At 34.8% G+C, this 27181-nt stretch overlaps 1 protein-coding gene across 2 annotated transcripts in view; it reads left to right on the top strand.

The window, feature by feature from the left end:
• Positions 1 to 26143, top strand: part of LOC136040651 (mannose-1-phosphate guanyltransferase beta-like) — a 38595-nt gene extending 12452 nt beyond the window's left edge. Inside the window, exons 4-8 of one of the 2 annotated variants that reach the window (XM_065724936.1) lie at positions 464 to 661; positions 2522 to 2677; positions 8285 to 8491; positions 17350 to 17532; positions 23134 to 26143. In XM_065724936.1, the coding sequence (XP_065581008.1) occupies positions 464 to 661; positions 2522 to 2677; positions 8285 to 8491; positions 17350 to 17532; positions 23134 to 23265 (876 nt within the window). In that variant the 3' untranslated portion in view covers positions 23266 to 26143. The remainder of the gene's footprint in view (positions 1 to 463; positions 662 to 2521; positions 2678 to 8284; positions 8492 to 17349; positions 17533 to 23133) is intronic. The other variant, XM_065724937.1, reaches the window with a different exon arrangement.
• The last annotated feature ends 1038 nt before the right edge of the window (positions 26144 to 27181 follow it).

Here is a 27181-nt window from a genome sequence, read left to right as displayed (position 1 = left end):
CACCATGAAAGTTCGCAGCAGAAGCATAATGAAATATTTTCTTGCCAAGAAGTTTTGTTTATTAGTCCTATTATTACTCCAAATTTGATGATATTTCGATAGTATCTCGAAAATTGTTTCCTCTTCGCTGCGAAAATTACACGAAATGTACAACTTACAAGTGAATCTAGTATTTGGAGTGGGGGTGGCTTGGTTAGGGATGATACCTCATTCCTGTCTCGAGTACAACCTGTTTTAGTGTGCCACTGCTCTTTTGATTTTGAAGGGGTCTAAGAAAAAAATGCAGAAAAAATAACAGATGGTGCTAAAATTTATTTACTATAGAAATTCAAAATGGCAAAGGTTTTTTTTTTTTTTACAGAACGGAATATTTTGTAAACAGTATTTTCTGCTGCAAAGTGGCAGAACTTATAAATCAGTTAAGCTACTTCATCTTTTCCTTATCTAATTTGTTTCTTTTCAGCTTGGCATAACTTTATCTTTTTCGTATGAAGACGAGCCTATGGGCACTGGAGGACCCATTGCTCTTGCCAAAAGTATTCTTGGATCTGATGACACACAGGATCCCTTTTTTGTTTTGAACTCCGATGTTATATGTGATTTCCCTTTCAAAGAAATGGTTAACTTCCATAAAAGTCATAAAAAAGAAGGAACAATCGTGGTAAGTTTGTATCTGTGGCTGCACCTTAAAATTCTGTTGTAGGAGGGAGGGGATAAAGCGTAAATATTATTTTTTTTTTGCTAGGGAGGAAAGGGGTTGTGCTCAGTTAACTTTGTGAGGAAAGGCCATAATAGTCACCAAAATTACTCAAATGTGTTTTTAAACGAGCAAATTTGCAATTTTTAAATCAACATTGCAAAGAATCGACATTAATAATTGTTTGGTTTAAGTTTTCCTGTAGTATTTAGGATACTTTTTGTAGCATGAGAGTCTTTCAGCAGTTGAGGCTAATCTCATCACCTGGTTCGTATATAAATGTGTACTGGGTGTGGGATAAGAGAAAGGAATCCCCACAAGAACAGTTCGATTTTGTACCTATAGAATGTGAATTCGGTCAGTGTGTAAAAACTTTGGTGTTTAGTGTCCGAACAGATATTTTTTTAAGCGTTAATCTTTGAAAATGCAATTTGACCCCCATTCTCTGGGAAGTTTAATCCGGAAGTAGGAGCTCTTAGCTGAATGGTATGGCAAAAAAACCAGGCAAAGTGGCAAACAAAGAATCCTGTTGTAGTGACTTAGTGAAGTTTAAGCAACTACTAAACGTTTTCTTTTCAAGGTTTCCGAAATTATAAACCAAATTGTACTGTATTATCTAGTAAATTTTAAAAGTAATTCATCATATTTTAATACGGTTGTCAATATGTTGTGATTTGAAACAGTCAAGTCATTGAGTGTCGTTTGCTGCAGTCTAGACTGTCTTTATTTCATAGGAAGTGGTAAAAGGGGAAGGGAGCTAAGTTTTTCCTAGTAGGCGGGGTGGGGAAACCAAAGGACCTTCAATTTAACGTGAGCTGTATTTGAAGTTGATATCACTATTTCTGGTCTATATGTCGGGTGTTTTAATTCTTTGAATGTTGTGATGTTATTTTGCGAAGACGATTGTCAAAGGAACAGCGGAATCGCTAGGAAGCTTTTCTTAGTAATTTGTTACTCAGATTTTGAAAAATTAGACCCTTATCTTCCTATTCTTCATTTGAATGTGTAGGGCTAGAATATAAATATTTGTGTGCTACATAAAGCACATTGACACCAAGTACCTCCGAAAAGTGTCTGTCTAGATTTATGATTGTTAAGTACTGTCGAAATATCGTTTTTGTTTTCTGATATTGGTTTCATTATATTTATTTATCTGATTTGTATTTCTAAGGTTCTGGTTGAATCTAATGTAGCTATAGAATTTAGATAACTTTAGAATTACTTCTAGAACTAAAAGGGTAATTCTTAATATAAAGGCTCCTAGCCGAGGGTATGAGAAAGGATATCAGGCTGGAATGTCTTTAGAAAAGATTTACCTACTAATATAGTAAACACATAATATTGTACTTCAGCAAGAGTGGTGTAGCATGTTCTAAAAAAGATATAATTGTGCTCCATTCCAAACCCACCACCACCATTGCTGAGGATGAGTAGAAGCTGGGTCGGTTCGCTTCACCATCTGAGGAACGCAGTGTCCCTTGGGGTACCTTGTTTTTTCTTAACTAACCACTCTGCCTAGCTTTCTTTTTACCTGGTTCAAAAGTCAAAAATAAATAAGCCTCGGGTCGGACTGAATTCTCGTAAACAGAAGTCCAACAGAGACAACTCCAGGTAGAAGATTCAGGTAAACAGGTGGCATATGAGGCCCTAAGTTTTTACCCACCTAGTGCCTTGAATTTTGTCATGAAAAACACAAATAGTATCGTGTATGTGTACTCTGAGGTTGTAGACTTATAAAAAGGTTAGAACCCCTCTTATGTAAGTGGCAACTCTGAAGTAAGGTAAATTGTCAGAATTCCAAAGCTCGAGTTCTATATATTCTAGGTTACGAAAGTTGAAGAACCCTCTAAGTATGGTGTAGTCATCTACCAATCAGATGGGAAGATTCAACGGTTTGTAGAAAAACCCGAAGAATTTGTTTCCAATAAAATCAATGCAGGATTGTATATTTTCAACCATTCCGTACTGAAACGATTTGAAGTAAGTTTATTTCGTGATTCATCTGATCTCAGTTGTTTCTTTGAATAGGTGTTATTGTATCTTCGTGGAGTGTATGAATCATTCTTTTCTCTCTTCAGCCCTCTCTCTCCCTGCCTATTCAACTCTCCTCTTCATGCTATCTACTGCTCTTTCTTCCCTCTTTATTCTTTATACTATAATTGACAATTTTTTAATCAAACCTATTAATCATAACTGTATAATCAATCAGTGAACTCTACAAATACGTTAGTACAGTATTTCAGCGTTATTTATAAAAGTTATGTTTGTAATTATTTATTTATAAATTCGTTCACTATCAGATGTATTTTGTCAACTACGTTACGAAGGAAAGGGTGCTTTCCAGAAGTATTTATCTCGTTAATGATTATTTATTATTGGTTATAACCTTCCTCCTCAAAAGGCTGGATTTGCTAAAGGAGATAACTCTATAGTCTATTTCTGTGCTTACAGTAATAATGTGCAGATTTGAAATAATTTTCTAAGAAGCTTTCTTTAAAAGCACTTTGAAGTCATAGCTTGAATTTAAATTTTATACCCTGCTTCTTAAGATTGGTCCAAAGTACACCCCTTCCCCCCAAAAAAAATCGCATAAAATGTAATTTCTTCGTTTGACGTCATTTGATTTTATATACGTACTACTTATTTAAAGTTTATGTCAAATTAGGAGGAGAATAGGTTATCTTGAAGTGTTTTATGTAAATTTTGGTTGGATGATTTGCCAAAAGAATTTTTCCGGGAAAACCTTATTTCTGTTTCCTCGTAAATTCCACAAATGTAGTAGAAGTCAAAATATTTTGTTTGTTACTGAATTTTGCCGAATGTCAAATTTTGAGAGAGAATGGATCAGCATTTTGTTGTGTTATGCTTTGGAACTACATCCATAATTCTTTATTATAAATGGTAATTGGTTTTGGAACGTACCCTAATATAAATTAGGACACTAAAGAGATGAATCATTATTTTAACTGTAAGTATCTCTTCCTAACTGTTTTGCAATCATACACAATAAAGAAAAAAAAGGAAACTGTGTGCTGGGAAAAAAAGAAAAAATTAAAGACAAAAAAGGCAGTAATGAAAAATAAAGAAAAAAATATAGAAAAGAAAATAAAGAAAAAAATAAACTGTGTATAAAGAAAAAAAAAACAAAAAAACTGTGTGCTGGTTTCAAACATTTCAAAGTCAACCTGAGAGCTATCGGCAGTGGCGATACCAAACAGTTTGGAAGCGAAAATAGAAAAAAATACATTGGGAAGATAATGAATGCATAAATAAATTATTTATACTTTCACTAAAATAAAATATCAATATGTTATTTGTCTGTCCAACTTTGTTCAAAGCAATATGATAAAGTCATCTTTGGTCTTCTTTTTCTTCCTTTCACTTTCATTAGATATTTCCTCTTTCAATCTGCATCTATTGCAAAAAAAAATATTATACTTGAGTGATTGTCAAGATATATGTGGGGGAAAAGGAGAAAGGGAGCTGGATAAAAAAAATACAAACATTTTCGAATTGTATCTTAAAATATGAGTAACCATAGAGAAATTAAATAATTCACGAATTTTTATAGTTTTTACAGAATTTTATAATAAATATTTATATTTTTGGTTTCCAAATATGAATTTTAATACAAAAATAAAAATAAAACTATATACGAGTTCTACTTTCTCCTCTTCTTCTGCAAGACGTTAAGGTACTTTCCACGCGTCATTTTCTTTGCTTCCTCTAGGCCAGGCAATAAGCGAAACTAATTAGTTGAAATTGACAATGCATTTGTTTCGTAAAAAGACGAATTATTAACAATTTGCTGATTTCCAAAGACAACACCTTCAAAGAACTCTGATTTGAACCCTAAATCTTGTGAACTCTAATTTAAGCTTCTTTGAGTAAAACAAAGATTAGATAAGATATTTCCGGGGAGAAAAAAAAAAAAGAAAGGGAGCTGGATAAAAAAAAATACCAACACAATTAAATTGAATATTAAAATATGAGTATCTATAGAGGAAATAAATAATTCACGTATTTTTTTCAGGACGGGGCATGGGCCTGGACAATATCAAATACCGTACATTCTTAGGCCACTAGCTCTGACAAATTCACATCACAAAATAAAGGGTTCCTGAATCTGGAAATCCTGATAAAGGATTTCCTGACTCAAAATGCTATTGAAATCATTTGTAATTTCGAGAAAAAGTTAGATTTCCCATGAACGGTGGATTTGTTTTCTTTTACAATTGATTAGAAGCTAGGAAGTTATGGCCTTAAGGCTTATTTATACCTTATATGCGACGGTGTATCGATACAAAAGAAAGAAGAAAAGTGTGTAGATGTCTTTGAGAACCAACTGCTTGTTATTTTTTTTTAATTTTCACGGACGAAAAGCAATGTTAAATTTTAATTATCAGTTTTTCTTTTTTGTTTTTACGATTTAAAGTGGTAGCACTGGCAAAATATATCACTCCCTTAGAAATTTTATAATTTTGAAACAAGGAAAGGAAAAATCCTAGAAAATCGTGGTTCTCATGTGTGATTAGGCAGTTGCATGTGCATTTTTGAAACTTAAAAAAAGGCGAAAAATTTCGTTGGAAGAAATAGCAATGGTTTTTTACTGCATGTAAATATCGTGTATGAAATCAAAAATAATTTCTACCGACATGCTCAGCTTAGATGGCACAAGATAGGGATACAGAATCGATTAATATTTTATTGGGGAAAAAAATCAGATTTGATTCCTAGTAAAGCGTGGGGGTAGGGTTATATTTTGTTTCTATTCCCTTCCTTCACTTGTTAGCGGGTCCAGCCCTGGGTAAGGCTCTAAGCTTAATTATTTATTACTAAGTAAATAGAAAGTGGGAATTTGGGGGGGGGGGGCTCAAGTTTGAACCAAGAATGAACGGATTTAGGGATTTAAGATCCTTAAGCTTCTTGAAGTCAAAGAATGGAAATTCAAACATGTGTGACTGTTTACTGTTTTTCTTTATTCAACTTAAAAAAAGTACAAAACCGATATTATACCCCAACAGAGCGCAAAGCTCGTAAGGCTGGGACAGTACAAAGACATAGAAAAAACACCAACATCTCATCATACTAATAATTCCAAAAATTCACACGGTAAAAAACAAACAAAATAGAAAAAAAAAACACAAAAGAGAAGTAACAAGGATAAGTAAATAACTAAATATCGGGCAGGAGGGGCATGGGAGGCCATCCCAAACACAGGGACACAAAAACAAAACACACTAATAAGAAGATATAATAATTCAATATTCCATCATCAATGGTGAATAATGAAACATTAGCAAATAATCTTAATATTTGCTTTTTTAGTTTTAGATGATATTTTTTGGATGCATCGAACACGAATTTTGTCATTCAGCTTATAATTGTTTGCAATGAAAGATATTTGGTACCTAATCGAAAACCTTGACCTTTCAGAACTTACAAAAGGAATTCGGTACATCCCAGACCGCCAACAATCCGAACGAAGAAATAAAATTAACAGAGATTTATCATAGAAATAATTATTAGAATTTTGGATTTGAAAATGCCATATGGAAATATTTAATACTCTTGTATGTTTTAAATCTAACAAATTTAAAAAAAGAATAATGTTTTAGTTTCTGACATTTTCAAGTTGTGAAGGTCGATGTAAAAATTTCAAAGTATTCTTATTGCCCTATTTTGTAGTACCTGTAAGGGTTTTATATGCTTCCAAAAGGTATTAAGACAAAGAATTGAGCAGTAATTCAAGTAAGAAGCAATTAGAGAGTGGTTAATCATTTTTAATACGGAAAATGGAAAAAATATTCTTCACACAATACATCGACCCAATATATTGAGCAAGTTTTAATCTTAAAATACTCAATATGGCTATGAAATGACAAAAGGGGATCAAGAAAAACTAAACAACGATATGATTGGACCTACAAATTTTTTTTTATCACCAACCTGAAGATCCTGACAAGAAATCTCTCGAGTGGCACGTTTTGAACGACCATAACCCATAAATTTAGTTTTTGTAAAATTCGGTACTAGATTATTGGAAACAAACCATCGATTAACTGAGGTAACATTTATGATAGTGTTTTCGGTCAATATCGATGAATCCCTAGCTTTAACTGGTATAGCTGTGGTATCTGCAAATAGAATTGCACGGCTAATATTCTCCTGCAAACCTCGTGGAAGATCATTAATATAAATCAAAAATAAAAGTGGACCTAATACTGAGCCTTGGGGGACACCAATATCATTAAGACTTTTTAAGTAAGTCATGTTTCCACCGACATCTACTGTGATTTTACATCCGCACAGGTATGATTTAATAATTTGTAATCCTTTCCCTCTTATACCGGAATTTATCATTTTGTCAAGAAGAATGTCATGGTTTAAAACGTCAAATGCTATTTTTACATCATAGGAAACAGTAATCACATGGAAATCATGTAAACAATCATTTATTTCTAATGAAAGAGCTGCAACTGCGTGTTCTGTCGAACGGTTTGCCCAAAATCCAAATTGACACTTGGCAAAGAAATTTATTTTATCCAAATAGCTAGAAATCCTTTCTTTTAAAATGTTTTCAAACACTTAAGATAATGGTGATAAAATTGCAATTGGACGATAATTACTTTACATCAGATTTAACTAATGGGGAAGTTTACGAAAGGAACCAATCATTGCTATTACGATGAGTATCCTACAGTTATATTTACCATTTAAGCTAGACAAAATATATAATAATTTAATATGGTGATGCAGTGTAATATAGGTATTCCAACAAAGTCATTTACACAAAATGCTATGGATATTTAAGGTGAAAAAACAAACACACAAAAGGGGTGCTTTTATAAGGTTGATGGGATAAAAGAGGACAGAGAAAAATACTCTAAAGAAAACAGAAAACGGGACAGGTGATTTGGGACCAACAACGAGGAAATTAAAAAATGAGAACAAAGGGAAGATATATTGCCACTGCGACCAAATCGAAAAAGAGAAAAGACACGATGCTATCATACTCCATACGAAAAAAGAGATATGAGATGAATGAAGAATAAAAAATGGAGATTAATAAACAATAGTGACAATCATAATACCGGAAAAATAGTTAATTCATAGATGCAAATTAGGTCGTAAAATGGTTACCGAAAACTAGTTTTAGAGCTGCTCAAATTATTCAAGTTTCTTATGTTGGTTCGGAAGTTGTTTTTTTTTCTACGGAGGAGGTTTTTGCAAAAAAGTTACCAGGGTAAAAATTGCTTTCTAGGCAAACTTTCTTGGTAATTTAGGAAAGTAGTGGACTTTGATAAATGAAACTTTATGGGATCATCTGCAATGTCGATCCCAGAAAATGCCTGAAAGTTTCATGTTTTTCCAGGTTTCATAGGCGTCAATGTTCGATCCCAAATATTCGATCTAAAATATCGATCCCAGAAAATGCCTGAAAGTTTCATGTTGTTCATGTTGTAAAGGCGTGAATGTGTAGACTCGTTTAAGCTTGTTTCTTTGAGAGTGGTGCCCTTCCTTTGAACTTCTGCTCCATTCCATATGTTTTCAGGAAAATTACTAAATACAATTTTTAACTTGTAGCTTCGTCCAATGAGTATTGAAAAAGAGGTTTTCCCAAAGATGGCCAGTGAAGGAGAGCTGATTGCTCATGAGCTTAGTGGATTTTGGATGGACGTTGGTCAACCGAAGGACTACTTAGCTGGAATGTGCCTTTACTTGAATTCGCTCAAACAGAAAAATAGTCAAGAACTAGCCACTGGCCCCTCCTTTGTTGGCAATGTGCTTGTAGTCAGTATTTTCTCATTCTTTTCGCCTCTTTTCTTAATTTGGGTGTGTAGTTTTGTAAAATCTGTGGCGTAACTCAGTTGATACATGTAAGTACAGGTATTAAGCACCCGGAAAATATATGCTGTAACCACGTTATTAAGTACTCAAAAAATTTATGTTCAAATTCAAGCTGGACTGCCGCCGAGAACTAGACAATATGCTAAGATTGAATCTTAGGATATTTTTCACCTTTGAAATATCCCAGGTTACTTAGTAATATGTTTAGTATGATTTATGAGGGTAATGTTTAACATATTTTCCCAAGGTCTCAGGTTTATGAGTGAAGGCACGAGGACTGGGAGTCCTGAATACAAGTACGAGGAATAGAAATATTAATGAATTAATCCATTAAATACGATCAACAGCCCTTTAATTTCTAGAATTAATTTTAGATATCTTGTATGTATTTTGTTTCTAAGATCGTAAGTTTATGACTGAGATATTTATGAATGGCAGTCCCGGTTGTGATTACAAGTAACGTCAGAAGGGATTAATTTTAAATAATCAATCAATCAATTTATTAATACTAAAGAAAACTATTACAAAAGTAAATCAGTTAATAGGTCCAAGAAGCTATGCTTGTAATGGGCCACAGAGAACAAAAATAAAACACTTATAAAATATATACAAAAAAAAAAAAAAAAAAATTAAAAGAAGAGAAGTGACATACAAATTGGGATAGAATTAAAAGAGAGACAAAAATTATTTAACTGGAAAGACCCGACGAAATAATGCCTTTGCAGAAAGAAAAAGAGGGATATCCAAAGGGATGGAGTTCCGTAATAGAATTGACTGATATACAGGAGACCTCTGAGCTGCTGTAGAGGATCGTTTTGGTAAAATAAATCGTCGAGAAGAATTACGCAAAGAAGAAAAGTACCTACCTGAGCCTGTCCTTGAGAAAAACTGCTGCAGGGTCGGTGGAAGAGTACCTAGAAAAGCAGAATGCGCTAAATAAAGAGTACTTTTACCTATAATATGATCCAGCGGAGCTATTCCAGTATCATTATAAAGATCAGAGGAAGGGTAAAGCCGAGGGAGAAGAAAAGTAGCCTTCACTGCCCTATTTTGGGCTCTTTGAAGTGAGCAGAGAAGAGATTTATTAGTATTGCCCCAGACAGAGCAGCAATAAGAAAGGTAAGGATGAATAAAAGCATGATAAAGAGAAACCATAATATCAGGAGGAAGAAATGAATTAATCCGGTGCAACATTGAAGACTGGCGGAGGATTAAGGAACGGGTGTGAGTTATATGCGGTTTAAAAGAAAGAAAACAGTCAAGATACACACCAAGAAGTTTCACCATAGTAGCTTGTGGTATAATATCATTCCCAAAAGTCAGGGTGATTGGCTCCCGTACGTCTCGCATGCGGTAAGGGGTCCTAAAGTTGACAATGGCACTCTTTCGGCTGTTAAGAGCCATACCATTTGACCAGCACCAATCCTTTACTTTATCAAGAAGACCTTGAGCTATAGAAGCGGCAGATGGCAGGTCCACCGCAGCAATGAAAAAATTACTGTCATCAGCAAAAAGAACAGGGTGAACATGGGGATGAAGACCTTCAACAAGATCATTAATGTAGATTAGAAACGAAAGTGGTCCAAGCACAGAGCCTTGTGGGACACCTTTCAATACAGGCAAAGTAGTGGAAGAAGTACGGTTAACCAAAACATACTGAGATCTATCTGAGAGGAAGGACCTAAACCAATCTAGTGGGACTCCATGCACACCAAATAAGGATAGTTTAGACAGAAGAACATTGTGGTCAACCATATCAAAAGCCTTTGAAAAGTCAAGAAATAGACCCAAAACACACAAGCCCTTGTCCAGATTAACACGCACAAACTCTGTAGCATCAGTGTAGCATGCAAGGTAGAGAATGAGGGACGAAAACCATACTGATGGTTAGTGATGAGAGAATTTCCATCAGTCGAATTAGTACTAAATACAAATGAAGAGAGTCAACGATACACTACTTTTTCAACAACCTTTGAGATGACGGGAAGAAGAGAAATAGGTCTGTAGTTTGAAATTAGAGACGAATCACCTTTTTTGTGCAAAGGTAGAACAGTAGCAACTTTAAATGAATGAGGGAAAATACCAGAAGAAGGAGAGAGGTTAGTTATGCGTGAAATCGGATGAGAAACAAACTGACTAATTTTTTTAAGGACATTATAACTCAAACCAAAACTATCAACTGAACGACTGCTAGGAAGTTGGGAAATAATACTAGAAATCTCAGTATCTCAGGAAGTTGGGAAATAATACTAGAAATGTCAGTAGTACTACATGGGGAAAGGAAAAAAGACTTCTCGGCCAAGGGAAAACAACTTACTCTACTCGGGGGTGGAATTAGAACTGAAGGAAGTGTGGTGAAATACGAATTGAAGGCACTCGCTGAGGATTTTTTGTCCACAACAGAACCATCAGCATTTCTATAAAGACATGGAGAGGAATGTTTGAGTTTCTTGCGAGAGAGAGCTTCATTAATTACAGTCCAAACCTTGCGCAAATTCCCCTTGCATTCATTAATTCGACGCGAAAAATACAGCTTTTTTGCTAAACGAACTGAAGAAGTGAGCACATTTTTGTAATGTTTATACTTCAAAAGATCATCCTGTGTCTTACTTTTACATGCAGCCTTGAACAAAGACGCCTTCATATGGGTTGCATTGATCAGACCTCTAGACATCCATGGGCATTTGGGTGTAAAATTCCTTGGCTTATTTCTAAGAGGAAAATGCTTATCCAACAGAGTTCCCATACGACACAAAAATAATCTAGTTGCACAATCAGCATCATTAGCTTCAAGAACACTAGACCAATCATTACTCTGAAGACCATGTATTAAATTAGAAATTTCTTTATCTGTAAAAGTTCTAAAAGAAGACTTACCTTTCTCATCCACAGTAATCTCAGTTTTAGGCACAGATAGTGATAGATAAATAGGAAAGTGATCAGAAAGATCAGTGAAAACAAGACCAGAAGAGAACTTCAAATTAGGAGAATGAGAAGTGAAAATATTATCTATTAAAGTGGCAGAATTTCTTGAAGGGTCAACGCGAGAAGGAAAAAAAATTGAAGGAAGTAGCCCTGAAGAAGAAAATACATCAAAAAGATGGTCACATTCATCATTTGATCCAACATTTAACATATTGCAATTAAAGTCTCCCAAAACACAAATTCGTTTTTTAGAGAAAGTCCCCACACCGGAAAGCTGATCAAGCAAATCACAGAACAGATGTGTTGGAAAAGGAGGGGGCTTATAAAACAAACAAACAGTATCACATGCAAACTGGCTTTTCAGATCAATGACAAGAGAATAAACTGTCCTACTATTAGACACCACTGATGTAAACAAGGATTCAAGGTCAGATCTTCTACAAAATTCAATATTAGATTTTATAAACAAAGAAATACCCCCAGAACAGTTTGTCAAGGAGGCACACTCGTGCCTCTATAAAGAGGCGACACACAACAATGTTGAGCGATCTTCGGTTCCAGTGGTCGCAGAGGGATGGGGAGGGATGCATTTCGTAGCCCGAGCTCCAACTAAGAAACCTGCCAAATTTTTTTCCTTCATGGGGAAAATCTGGCCGAAAGTTTCGACCCGTCAACCCCCAGCCCCCCTTTAACGTTGTCTGATCGGGCTGAAATTCACAAGTTAAGGTCCCCTAGGGCCCAGGAGCTTATCCGCGAAATTTCAGCTCGATCCGATAACTCCTTCCCTGTTTTCCAGAAACCACGCATAGCCACTTAATGTTCATTTTCTTTTTTTTCCTAGACGCCTACAGGTCACAGCCGACATCGAATCTGGGTGTACGAAGACTCATTCGATGCGGAATTCTCCGAGTAATTTTCCTGGAAAGTTTTGTAGGAAAATCTTAACCCCCCGAAAGTTTCGACCACCAAAACCCCCCCCCCCCCCCACTTTTAACGTTGTCCGATCGGGCTGAAATTCACAAGTTAAGGTCCCCTACGGCCCAGGAGCTTATGCGCGAAATTTCAGCTCGATCCGATAACTCCTTCCCTGTTTTCCAGAAACCACGCATTAGCTACTTAATTAACGCATTTCTCTCCATAAGAGCCCATGTTAATTTGAAATTTTTAAAAATTGCTTTGAAGTTATATTTACACACATGCAACTGATTAGCTCAGTCGGTAGAGCGTGGGACTTTTAATCCTCTGGTCAAGGGTTCAAGTCCCTTACGGGTGGTTTTTTTTCACAACATCAAAATAAAAGTGTATAATTTTGATAACACCTGGACAGCTTATCAATTGAGAGATAACAGAATATTAGCTTCTTATGAGCAAAAGAAACATTTCGGTCATTCTATCTATTTTTTTTCTATTTTATACAATGATTTAAAAGCGGGGGGGGGGGCGGCAGCCACCCAAGTTCCTCTCCTAATTCCTGTACGAGGAGTACAGGAATTATTAAATTACATCCACCATGGATTATAGAAAAACGTACAGAAATAATATGAAAAAAACTTCGTTTTCTTAAAGAGTTAAAGAGGCTGCGTCCCAAAGTCGAACCTTAAAACGTACAGGAATTAGAAGAGGCAGTTGGGGGGCTGCCGCCCCCCAAACCCCCAGCTTTTAAAGACTCTTTTGTACAGGTTTTTTGTTTTTTTGCTAACCCCCCGCTCTTGGCTTCGGAAAGGCCCTCTTTTAATTAACAAAAAATTGAAATGAATGAATAATGGAATAACTTCGAAAAATGTTAAACACAAGAGGACAGGAGAACCATTGCGCCGAAACTAAGAATTAGTAACAATGAAGTCCCCCCACAAAAAAAAACCTGTACAAAAGAGTCTTTAAAAGCTGGAGGTCTGGGGGGCGGCAGCCCCCCAACTGCCTCTTCTAATTCCTGTACGTTTTAAGGTTCGACTTTGGGACGCAGCCTCTTTAACTCTTTAAGAAAACTCAACCAATGGAGCCTCAACCAATGGACCAACTTCAGTAGACAGTGCTTGACTGACAACTTCTGCCATTGTAGTTTTGAGCGTTTGATCATTCAGCTTCTGCTTATTCTTTAGAGTGTTTAAGTGAGAGGTGAGCATAGCAATTTGATCATTAATGGATTCAGTACCACTAAACTGGATGGAGCAGTCTGATCTCATCTCTCTGGTGTTAGGTCTATAGCTCTTTTTCGAAGTATCACCCATGATTTAGGCTACGCAGAGATATAGGCATCAAGCACAAAATAAAAAGACTGTACCTGGAGGGTTAGATAAAAATAGAGTGATTAAAACTAGTTATTTTTAATTACTAGAATTTATTAGTATACACATTTTCCCATGACTGCCAGTTTAGGACTGTAATTCCAAGAAATGGAAGCCCTGAATACACAGTAGGCTACAAGTAATTTTAGAATTCAGGTCAAGTATCGAACGGGTTTCTTTAAAACAACGATCATTTTGAAAACAACTGATCGTTGGAGAAAGAAATGCAAACAGTAATAAGGAATGATATTGTTGCAACTTCCGTATATAATATAATAGATACTGTAAGTTTTTAGAGAATAAAATACAAAAAGATTAGGACTTCCATAAATACAGTTTTTAGCCAAGAAACTGAACTCTTTGATCTGTAATAGAGCTTTTGATGCCGAATTCGGAAATGTCGTCAGAATTGTTCGATTATCTACAGGTTTCAGATCATTTAAAAAGTATTCAAGGGCTTTTTAAAGACTTAGCTTTAGAAGCAATAGAAGTATGAAGTCTTTTTATAATAGGCCTGTTTATTTGTGAAATCAAACTGCTAATGGGTTAATTCCATTGACAAAGATACTTACTTGTTGTATTTGTGGCGGGAATCAGACGTTTCCACCTTGCCCGGCATCAAGGATCTTCGAGACCTGTTTGGACCAAGTTGTGTGGTCTGCTGTCAGCTACTTTGCAAGTGGGAGCCATTGGGTTGTCCATTTGTGACCGACCTTTCTAAACCCCCCAATAGGGTCAAAATCTGATTTAACCAAGTTCCATCAATTTTTCCGCTGTCTTCCTTGGCGTCTCTTCAATGGGCTAAGGGGCTCAGTTAGAAGGATTCAGTTAGGTAAGTACTCTGGTGGCCTTCGTAGGACCTGGCCCAACCATTTCAGTCGACGCTCCTTGATCGTGATGGCAACACATCTCTTGATACCACACATTCGTCGTGTTAGATATGAAACGTTGATACAACAGAATACCAAATTCTTCTGAGCACTGAGTGCTTTGCTCTCTGAATCTTTTTCATTCCTCTCTCCTCTGAAACTTCTAACTTCTCTTTCTTCTGGTCCAAAAGTAAGGACTTTGATGAAACAGTCGTCTACTCTAGTCTCTCCTATTGTTGGAAAGAATAATTAACAAGTTTCTTACATTCGAATTTGGCAGAAGTAATATTTTGTGTGTGCTTGTCAAAAGAGGCTCAGAGGCTCTATCATTAGAGTTACAAAAGGCTCTTTGACATTTTTGTTTCATGCCTGAGAAGCATGTGCTGGATGAAAAGTAAGATCCCTTCCCCCTCTGTGCACAGGTAAGGATAATCGTATCAAACAGTTGGTGGTATGATGGTACCTATGGTAAGCAAGGAGCCATATTTGTCAATAGCATCTTTGAATTACCCTGCAAAAGATATGAACAAAGCTGCTATAGGATAAGACTGCAATAATTTATTTTGGACCAATTAATATTTAAAATAAAGATGACTAAATGATTAACAATATGCCAAACATTTTTAATTGATTTTTTTTGCAGTATACCCTCTCACCCCTGAGTTTTAACCGGCCCGTATAATACTTGTCGACAGATAGACAGTGGTCAGTGGACAATCATTATTTACCCTTTCTGTAAAATGGCCCTCGACTATAGCTATTACTGTTATTGTATTATTCATTGGGTTAGTAATATGGTTGATGATGACCTTGGTAATTGATGATTTCAACGTGCCCGTATTAAATGATTAGTCCTAAAAATTGAAACAAAATATTTTGTTTTTCACTCGTAAATTAGCGGCACAAGGTCTAATTAAATATCTGATTCGCTGCAAGTCTTTTATCGATGTTTTTTAGAAGACTATTGAATCATCTTTTGAAGGAGTCAACAGAAAAACTTTTGGAATCCCTCAAGAAGATCGTTCCATATCGAAGTTCAACGTCAGATGAAGCTGTTTTTCAAGTACTCTGTTCCCGGCTTCCCAACCTCGATATAATTTTACCAAGCTGCGTGCCTTCGTGTCCGTCTTATTGGTTGGACAATTGGAGGCACTATACGGGAAAGCTCTAGAGAAGGAGGTGAATTTAAGTACTTGTAGAAAGCAGCCATCGACGGTACACCAAACCCTTCTCCAACAGACTTGGGGGAGTCGTAGAAAACGACTAAACCTGACCTATTAACCTTATTTTGGAGCTTTATGAGTGGTACCAGCAACGTTTTGGAGCACCAACATACAGTGGCATCCATACTCGGAAATAGGTCTGATGTAAGACTTGAAAAAAGTGGGATGATCGAGCTGAAGTATAATCAGTAACTATTAATAACTAAGGTTTCGTCAAATCGATAAACTTAACAAAATTACTATCATTTTTCGTTTTTTTAATTATTGGTTTTTTCAAGGGCCAGGCTAAATAAAACACTTTTTCACCTATCGGGTTTGTGAGGAAAAATTTAGTGGTTCAATGCTTCATTGTTAATCTGGGCCTTAGAATCTATTTCATTCCACATTAAATCTTTCAGAGCTACATATTCCTTAGAAGTTCAGTCTTTATACATATTTTCTTATTTTTAGTGTAGTTACTGATACAGCTTTCATAAAAAAAATATAACTCTGCAACAGACATGTACTTAAAATGTTGTTTCAGGAATTAGCGGGTGGGGTGGAGGGTGCAATCGCTTTTAAAAATGTAAAACATTGGTGGACTGCATGGATATTGTATTGAAATATGGCAAAAATAGTAAAAATGATGGATATCGTTTTTGTGCCCCTTTGTACGTGTCTGGTGTGCAATTTGAGTGGACAAAACTAAAGCCTATGTCTATCTAGAATCTTAGAATTTTAGATATAGACAGAGCAATCTTAGACGAAGGGTTCAAATCCAAAGGGTATCCTCGGAACTTGAAATAACCCTCTCTGCAGAGCTTGAACGTTTTAGATGCCACCAGGCATTGGCTCCGTCCCTTCTAAAAGATTAGTACTGCTTTTACTGAAAATCAGGGACTTAGGGACTACATGTGTTTGATTTTGCCTGAGAAAAGAACCTATCCCCTTATTTTTTCCTTAAGAAATAGGTAGCACCACTGAGGAGACCTATTTACCTTTGCCCATACACTGCTACTTTCTGGGCGGTGACGCATTTGGTAAAGTTTATTTTGCCAGTTCAATGGAAATGGAAGTATTCAAAGAACCAAGACATACTAAGCATTTTCCATAAATTCTTTGCTGTGAAGTGTGTTTAAAAAATTTTAAGAAATAAAATTAGTATTATCAACCTTAAAAAATGATGAAGAAATATTCTTGGTTGCTGAAAAGAAGTCGTGTCTCTATAAGAAGAGATTTCCAAAATCGTTTGAGGTTGACCTCGTTTAGCGGCATTACATGAATCTATAAAAGTTATGACATAAATCATTTTGTTTTGTCGGACAAACCACCTGTGATTCTTAAGCAACCCATATAGAAAAGCAAAACTAATTTTTTTACACTGTTTTTCATCGACATCATTACTTAACAAAAGAAAAATTGTAAATGTTTGTAGAGAATTGATATTCCCTTTTATGAAAACATGTACAGGTAGCTTATTTCCAAAAATCTACTTTACAATAAACTCCTCTATTTCTTAGGATCCATCTGCCAAGATTGGAGCAAATTGTCGAATTGGCCCTAATGTAGTTATTGGTCCCCGTGTGGAAATCGGTGACGGTGTTCGAATTAAACGAACGACGATTCTAAAAGCCACTCGAGTTCTGTCACATTCACTAATCGAAAGCTGTATTATTGGATGGCGATGTTCTATCGGCCGATGGGTGAGTGTTCTTTTAATTTCTTGCAAGTGTTAATTTACTATACTCTGTTTGAAATATATGCTACTACAACTACTACTAAGAACTCAGTGCGGAACCAAGCTGCCTGAGGCCAAAACAGCTGTGCAAGCTCCAAATTCACACGATATATTCAGAGCTTCATTCTTTACCCCCTCCCATGTAGTTCCAATTTCCATCAAATTGTTTGTGGTTTGAAGGGAAGAATGGGGGAGGGGAGAGTTGAGTATTGAAGAGTGAGGGGGTGGGTTGGTTATTATTGTTTTTCTTTTACATTTTTATTTATCTATTATTATTTTTAGTTCAGTTGTTTTTTTTTGTATATAGGTTATAGTTTATTTATTTTTGGTTTGTTTATAATAGAATAAATTAAATAGTTGAGGTTTTTAAATAGTTGAGCAGTTGCGGTAAGTAGTTACGTGGATCTTCGTGCGACCACAAACCCTCATAGGCTTTCTCCAACGCGAAAGTATTGTTTAATTTATTTGTTTATTTGTGAATGTGAAAAAACAACAACTTAGATTTAACTTAGCCCACTCCTTACCCTTCTGGGAACGACTTGCTTTTCTTTTGACTCTAGATGATTGGCCCAAACGGTACAGTCTTTGGCAGTCAGTCGTCCTTCATCTGTTAAACCTGACCTAACCGTCTTAACATTATAATATTGTAGCTCTTGAAAGTTGGGTCAGAATACATTTTTCGTAGGCTTACTGTTTGATATACGGTTAGTCAAATGCGTACCTAAAACTATCCTTAGACAATTTCTTTAGAAAAGATTTAACAAATCTTCCTTGGCTTTTTGAAGTTCCCATGTTTCCGAGCCATGCTTGATCACTGATGACCGTGGCCTCTAATATTCTAATCTTAATCTGGAGATTTTTCTTCATGTTTTTTTTTTTAAACTTTGTTCAACTACGAAAAACACGCCTTACTCATTCTATTTTTCGCATCTTCCCTGTATCCACCATCTTCACCAATAATATTATTCGGGTAGGTGAAGTTATTCACTTGATCGATACCTAATGTTCCTCTCCATCCTCATTTTCTAACCTATTTTTTAGCACTGAACTCTTGAAACCTCCAAAAATCGTTTTGGAGGTTTTTCTCCTGAAACCTCCAAAAATCGTCACAAACATTTTCATTAGGACTTTCAAAGAATTTACATCTTTCATGTCTTACCTTCACTTTTGATTCCATGCTTTCCCAGCCCTTTGCTGTATGCCTTAGGACGAAGTCCTTTAAAATTGTCCATATGAGCGGGGAATGGATACAACCCTGCGTAACTCCGGATTTCACACCCAGCCAACTACTAACATCACTACCTACCTTAATCACAGCAATTTTATTCTTGTATAAAGTCAAAGCGTTTCTATTAGCTCGAAAATTTTTGGAATTTATGGAACTTATATTTGAATAATTTGTGAGTAAATTTTAGGTGTTTTAATTTTGCAAAACAAAAATGGCAATAGTTCTTTTTGTCATACATATGCTCCCTTTCCCCTCAATCTCTTTGAGATTTGACTATTTTTCCGGGTTTTCTTAGCTTTTCCACACCGTTCTTTGCAAACTGCTTTCTGTCGTGATGTGTTGTTAGTGATAGTAATAGTTTTCAGCGTATGTTTCTCAATTCACTCTTCTGTTTACCTATCTATTTAATTGAATTCCTAGATTAGTCAGTGGATTGAAGTTGAATATTTTTACAGTGTATATAGTATATACAGAGTATGCACTTTACATTATATATACACACAGTGGCGTAACTAAGGGGGAGGGGGAACCCCGAGTTAAAATTTTCTTGTCCCCCTAAGGATCTTCTCCAACTCTATTGTTCTTTTACTCCGCCAATACTGGAGTTTGCTTGTCCAGTATGGCATTTCGGTCTTTCTTCAGAGCATGTTTTTAACATTGAAAATGTCCAAAACGAGCACCTAGAACCATAAATGGTGAAGGGAAGGTTCCATATCTTTGTCTACTTGGTAAGTTTAAGCTCACCACGTTGGCCAGGAGAAGGAACCTCCTGTTTCTTCGTTTTGGTACCAAGACCCTGTCTGTTCCCCGACTACGTTCCATCATCCCCGAACCCAACTTTCTCGCCCGCATTAGACCGTCCCGTATAAAATCCCAAAAAGTCCCCAAACTGACACCCATCCCCGCTAAACATGAAAGATATGGGAAGAGTTTTATTCCGAGTTTTGTTGAGTTATATAACAGCAAGGAAAACTAGTCTTAATTAATTAATTTTATTGTTATTTATTTATTTTTTCTTTTTGACTTTTTAACTAAGTGTTGACTTATATATATATGTATTTACTAGTGTTTGTTTGACATAAAATTTAAATTTGGCATCCATGCTGTGATAGAAATTTTAAAAACTAAATTCTATTCTCAAGTTCAAAGATTTCGGCGAATAGTGGTGACACCTCAGAATTTAGCTTATATTCTTACTTTAATTTAGCTTATGTGTCAGCATTTGTCGATACACTGGACGATTATGTTGGGACATTCTTCCCCCCCTCCAACTCAAAACCCAAAGCTGCGCCCGTGTATACACTATAGACACAATAATCTATACAGTTTTACAGTATATAGTATGCGTTCATAGATAAGAGAAGACAAGTTTTCTGAAATGGATAATTTAAACACATTACATATACCTAAAATCAAACCAAATTTAAAACTGGAAATGTAGGTCGTAAATTTAAGGGACATCCAGAGGAAAAGAAACAAAGAAAACAATAAATCTGAATAGCTTTATGTATTTTATGCTTTATGCATTTTTATCTGGTAATCACTGCCTGGTGGCCGTCGTTAAAACGGAACCAGTGGCCGACAGCCATGTTGTCCATATCTGGTATGGAGCCCAAAATATATTGGAAAATGCTTCATAGAGAAATGGCAAATTACAGGCAATATATGAAGTAAATCGTTTAAATAACGAAACTTTAATGGAATGGAACCAGGCTCCATTCCCACAATTTAGAAACATTTGAATTGTTTAATTGAATTCAGTTTAGTGATAATTTAATTTCAAATTATGATAGTGGAAGGTGTATCTGTTGAGATTATTTTGCACGTTTTTTTACTAAATTAGAGTTACAACCAATGTAGCCGAAACATTTTTTCGGGGACTTTTAGAATTTATAAAGACAACAAATAATATTGAAGTATATCGCAGCTATGATAGGTATCATGGTTTCTCTTAAAGTTCGAAATACATGATATATTATACCTATCCTTCAAGCTATCTTACACCCCCTCCCGACCTAAAAAAAAGTTTTTTTCTACTGTTGACGACGAATAGATTCTTTGACGAAATATTTTATTTTGAAATTTGGTTTAACTTTAGTTTTACCCACTTTCTTGAGATCCCCATTTCACAAAATTTTCTTCTCTTATGGGGGGCTGCCACGGTGTCAGTTAAGTTGGTAAATTGTTTCATGGAATTGCGCACCATAAGTATCACCTTTTTCACTTTACAGTCATTCTTAATAGCAAATAATTGAATTTATCTTACGTGAAGCTGAGAAATGTTCTTAAGCATTTTTTCCTTTTAATAACTAAGGCTTAGATAATTTTTATTGTTGTTAAGCCCCACAAGAATATGTACACTATTACACTTACTTATGTGTGGCTTATTTGAAATTTTCCACAAGTCTTCTGCTATTAGCTGAACTTTGTGGGCTGCCTTGAAAAAGTTAAATGAAGGTCAACTTTTATCCGACAGCAATAAAGTCAACAAAGTTATGCGAGGAAAACTATTTAATAACTTTGTGGACAGCTTTATTAACTTTATTGGCGCCGTGGGAGCCCCGCATAAATTAAAATTTTTATCAATTGATAATCTTTGAAATCTTTCTAAATTGGTAAATTGAAATCGAAAAGTAAAGAGGCTTTTGTCAGTATGTGCGCAAATTCTTAAGTTTACTTCGGAATTTGTTTACTTATTTTACTATTAACATTCTGGTTATCGTTTACTGTTTATTTTTATATCTTTTTTTTTCTTGTTCATTTTTCCAGTGGCTAAATAAATCATCCAATCAATTAAACTTTAAAAAACAAACAAACTAAACTCTAAATATAGAAAAAAACGGATTTTTTTTTTCGGTTTTGTTTTGTAACTACTACTTTTTTAGTTCTTGCTTGTTTTATTAATGTAGTTATAATCTTGTTTATTTTTTAACAGTTCAATTGATCAATTTGTTTTTAATATTTCTGTAACTTATCTATTTATTTCTATCACTTCGTCTGTTTTTATTTTATCTTGTAAATAACAAGCTAAAATAATTTATTTATTATTTATTATGATTATTATTTATTGTGATGTTTATTCGTTATGATTATAATCAGTTGGTAACACATGAGAAACCGCATCCTTTTTCGATTTGTTACAGTTGAACAGGCGACAGTAATTTATCATATGTTTTTGAGACACTCATAATTTATTACCTTTTCCCATTTAACCTAATAAATCCAAATTTTAGTTGGTCAAATCCTGCTTAAATTGAGACCTCTTTCAATCTGCCTCTACAATGGTGAAAGAATCTTCTAAAGGCATTTCTTGAATTTTTTTTCTTTTTTCATCTACTAGGCACTCCCCCTCCCCAAAAAAACCATTAAATTCGAGCTCTATGATAACTTGAAACTGCTCTATCGGAAATTGTGAAATTTTCTCTTAAAGAAAGAGATTTAAAGGAAAGATAACCCTACCCCGAATATTAAGCAAATTCAAGCGTGCCAATAGATTAAGCTTGTTCTTGTCCTCTTCTGGTGTTTTGAGATTTTACTTTTTCTGTCACAATTTCGTATGCTCTTCCTGCAACCATCCCATTTTTAGTGTGCCTTACCCTTCCCCCTCCAATGAATTTCTTTGTACATGCCTATTCTTGTGTTCAACTTAGATGACACTGTTTTTGGTGTTCCATTTTGCATGGAACATATTTTGAAGACATTCTAAGGTGGTATATTTTTGTTTAACCTGAAAATTTCGGATTGTGATTGTTCACTGCTTGTTTTTTTCTCTTAATATGAATGACCAATATTTTATTTCGTTTTTCTAAAAAATTTTGGGTGAGAGTTTGACCATTTCGACTTAATTAGTTTTTCAAGATCCGTCACTATATGAATTTTCATGTCACCAGGACGAGTCCATTTCGACTAGTGATCAACAAAAATTAATTAATATTTATTAACAATAATTCATTAACTAAAACAATTCCGGTCTTCAACTGTCAATTAGTGAATGTAATTGAAAAAGTAATTAAGCATATAATCTACTAACGCTGGCTGTAATTAATTTTTCAGGATGAGTGTTGGACCATTTAGTATTTTTTCAAGATCTGTCAGTATATGGATTTTCATGGCAACCAGCATAAGTCTATTTTGAATAGTAATCACTAATACTTCGTTAACACCTACTAACAATAATTTACCAACAAAAACAATTCCGTTATTTAATCATCAATTAGTGAAAGCAATAAAAAAAAGTAATTAGGTATTTAGTCTACCAATATTGGCTGTAATTAATTGCATAATCAGTTTGAATCAGTCTAGGAATAGAATCTGTAAACCTTGTTTTTAATTTCTCAGGTGCGAATGGAGAATGTGTCTGTTCTTGGCGAAGATGTTACTGTCAAAGATGAGGTTTACGTAAATGGGGGAACAATCTTGCCACACAAAACCGTAGGAACGTCAGTTCCGGACCCCAAAATTATTTTATAGTTTGTTTTTAGTATTTATTCTTTTCCTTTTTACTACTCACTCGTCTGTTTCTAATCAAAATACCTGTTTTAATATGTTTTGGTTTGAATATTTTATGATTGTAGATGTATGTTAATTCAGTTGAGTTATAACTACTGTATGTTGTTATGCAGAAGAAATCCAACCTACAAAAGTAAACATTTCTAGTTAAAATCTTAAGGTGGCTCCAAAAGTAAGGTTATAGTCATGCAGGAAACATAATAGCTGCCTTGTTATTATTGATTGTACCAAAGGCAACTTACATTTATTTTAGATTATTAAATTTAATTGAATTTCTATATCTGTAAATCAAATATTATTTTAAATGTTTATTCCAGCTTTTGGTGTGAAAAAAACAAACGGTAATGTTCATTTTTATTTCGAGTTGGTTTATCTCAGTTCAAGGCTCATTAGAGACTTTGTTCATAATATCATCCAACTAATTTTACTCTGCTTAAGCGAACTTTCCATTACAAATTAAGTTAAGCTGAGCCGTTTAGAAGCCAAATTGATCAAGTCCGTTGAATGTAGAAAATTTGAAAGAAGATACTTTGCTATTCTAGATTTTCATACACCAATCAAAGCAAATATCCATCATTAGGTGTTTGGATATAGAAAATTCATGTAGGGTGGTATTTTGGCCCAACCCCACGTGAAATCCAAAAATTTGTTCTGAATTTCAGGAACTTCTTGTTCAAATTATCAATTTTTTTTGTGATTGCTCTCCGTCTCCTAAAGAAATCCTGTTTACGTTCCTGTGCTGAGATACATGTTAAAATTAACTTAGTCAAACTGGTTTCTAATAAAATAATTTTGTATCCGATGACGAAGAAGTTTTTTTTCGTTTTGGTATTAATCCTTAGGAAAAAACGGATTCTAAGGATTGCTTAGAATGTATTTATTATCTTTATTCGTACAGAATATTCGTGATTAGATTAAATCAAGTGGTTTGATGCTAAAAACTAAACAAAAATAACAATAAAATGTCAAGGTTGACTTAGGCCGTATATGATCTAATGTTAAGTCTTAGTATGATCTAGTTAAATCTTGAGAACGGCACTATTATAGCTTGATTGAAACCATTAGTCTATGTTGATGCTGTCGGATTGTTTTTCAATTGCCTAAACTTTGTCTGAGACCTTTATATTATTGTGATCTTATCATTCCTTTTTTTTATAAAGATTTTCATATAAAATCAAAACACTTAGTGTTCGTTTTTCTTGGTTTGGGAGTGGGTGGATGGGAATTATTTCGGGAAAATTTTAGTACTGTGGTAATTATACCCACAATTATCAGCGATAATTTTGGCTCTATTATTGTGTGTCGAAGCTTTAATGATAAAATGAGCGGCAAAGCTGCATTAAGATGCCTTTTTTAATGAAGAGTCTACGTTGTTGTCACATAGCTGGATGTTTTATTCTCAGAACTTGTCGTCATGTTCCACTATTAGGATGCTTGCCTAGCATCCAGGAGGTCGTGAATTCGATTCCCTCTTAGATCAAAATTTTCCATCATTAGTTGAGGGGTATTGATCTTGGATGAGCAATTTTTGTGATTTACTCTTGACACTGAGATATTCTTTTTTTTAGTTCTTAGTGATGGACAAATTGGATTTAGTTCTTTTCTTCCTCTGGTGACGGTCCAGATAATATGTTTAGTTGTCTAAGTTACGCATTTGTTCGCGTTTGGATGACAAAAAGAAAATAACGATTATTTTAATGTCTATCAAGATATTCCTACTAAAATATTCACAATAATCTTTGAAAAATGCCGGGTTTGACCTCAAGAAAGGAGGAACTTACTGCCTTATGATCAGTGTTTACTTTTTTCTCGAGGGTGCTACTTTAACCCTAATTGCTTGACATCTGCACTCAGTGGTATGATTAATAACAACCAAATGTATTATAGGATATTCTTATGCTGTTGATTTTGCTATGTCCTGGCTTGAACTATAGGTGAACAATTATTCGTCGCTATGGCTCTAGATTGTTTTTTCAAGGGTGGTGAATTGGTCGATAAGAACATTTTTTTCGATGAACAAATGTCCCTTTTTCGGGAAATTCCTCTTGAAGGTATTTTTTTCATAATCCTCATGGGGATGCCTTGAAAAGTGAGGATTACTCTGGGTATTAATTTTGAGTGAATATTTTGTTTGCTAATTTTTTTTTTCCGTAACAGTTTCTCGCTCTTGTAATTTTTAGCACTAAATTAAAATGTATTTTAATTTAAAAATTTAATTTTTAAATTTTAATTTTTAAAATTTAATTTTTTTTTAAATTTAATTTTTAATAAAATGTATTAAGGTATCTTGTTTACGTCACGCAGAGTGTATTCAGTAACTATTGACTTACCTTTTTGAAGATTTATCTATGGAAGCCTTTGCCATAGAGATGGAAAAAAATGGGTCAGGCTAAGCAAAATTTTCTTAGTTTGATTTTGCTGTTAACCTTGATTCTATCTATGTTTTTACAATGGAATTTTTGTTATGGAACAATAGAATAAATGACATCAAATAACGAGAATCTGGCCTCTATTTCTTTTTCCACCTCTACGGTTGTTGTGAGACTTGCCAGATCATTTCAGTAAAAAAAAAAGCTTGTCATCATTTGAATAATGTTAACACTAGGTATGCCAAGTCAAAATACGAGTGTTAATCAGAAAAGTGATCTGTTCTCTTGGGATTTATTCGAGTGTTCTATTGGAGTGTATTGTTTAAAGTTTTTATGTGCCATTTTTCAATATTGTTTTGTAAGTGTTTCGTAAAAATGTATACTCTAAATTTGTATAAAAACTTGTTTCGGTTTTGGGATCTAATATTTACAATTTTATTTATTTGTTATCGAATAAAGTTTTAAAAACATTTTGACTGAAAGTAGCTCGTGTATATCAGATGGAAAACGAATTTCAAATAGCTTATACAGCTTACTCCTTTGAAAATGTATTGTTAAAAGAAGGTTTAGATAGTAGGAAATTGAAGATATTGGTCACATTGTTTTTATTATATACTAGCTGTTGGTGTGGCGCTTAGTGCCACACTAACACCTAGTTGGTGGGGGCGCTTCGCACCCCCCAAGCCCCCCGCGCGCGTAAGTCATTACGCGCCATATTAGTTACGTGCCATTGTAGTTGTGCCCCTGTGTCCCACCTGTGAATATATATATACTAGCTGTTGGGGTGGCGCTTCGCATTTTTAGTTGTAGCACGTGTGGTGGAAACCCTGAAAGATCCACGGAATTTAAAAATTCAGATGGATAATTAACCGCTTCATTTGGTTCCAAAACTGTGTCGACTCACTTGTAAAGGACTGCCTGGTCTCGAATCTTGTTCAAAACAATATTGTTGATATCGTGGACGTCTATATTTTTGGGTGCGAGAATCGCTCTTTCACTTAGCCATTTATTATTTTTATAATTTTTTAGAATATTCGGAAATACTTTTTCAATCAATTCATTTTTGGACGTCACTAAATTACAGAAATCAGCAGGTAGTTGTATACGTCCTGAAATTGAGTCTACTGGGAGCTTTCCGTTTCCAATTGCCAGCAATTGATCTGAAAATGTTTGACCAGAGTCATCGTTTTGCAATCGGACACGCATATTTGTAGTTAATTTTAATGTTTTTACGTGTGCCCATAAATTAGAATTTTCCAGGCAAGCATTCATTTCGTCTGCAGGAGTTGATCTAGGTATTATAGGTAATGTTTGCCTGAAATCTCCCGCAAGCAATATTAATGTGCTGCCAAAGGGTTTCGACTTCCCTCGCAAATCTTTCAAGCATTGATCCAGAGCCTCGAGCGATTTTTTGTGTGCCATTGTGCACTCATCCCAAATAATAAGTTTGCATTGCTGCAATACTTTACCCATAATGCAAATTCAGAGGCAATTTCAAAGCGGAATGA

This window comes from Artemia franciscana, chromosome 21, assembly GCF_032884065.1.
Source record: "Artemia franciscana chromosome 21, ASM3288406v1, whole genome shotgun sequence".
Classification (NCBI taxonomy): Eukaryota; Metazoa; Arthropoda; class Branchiopoda; order Anostraca; family Artemiidae; genus Artemia; species Artemia franciscana.
This window is presented reverse-complemented; position numbering and strand designations above follow the sequence as displayed.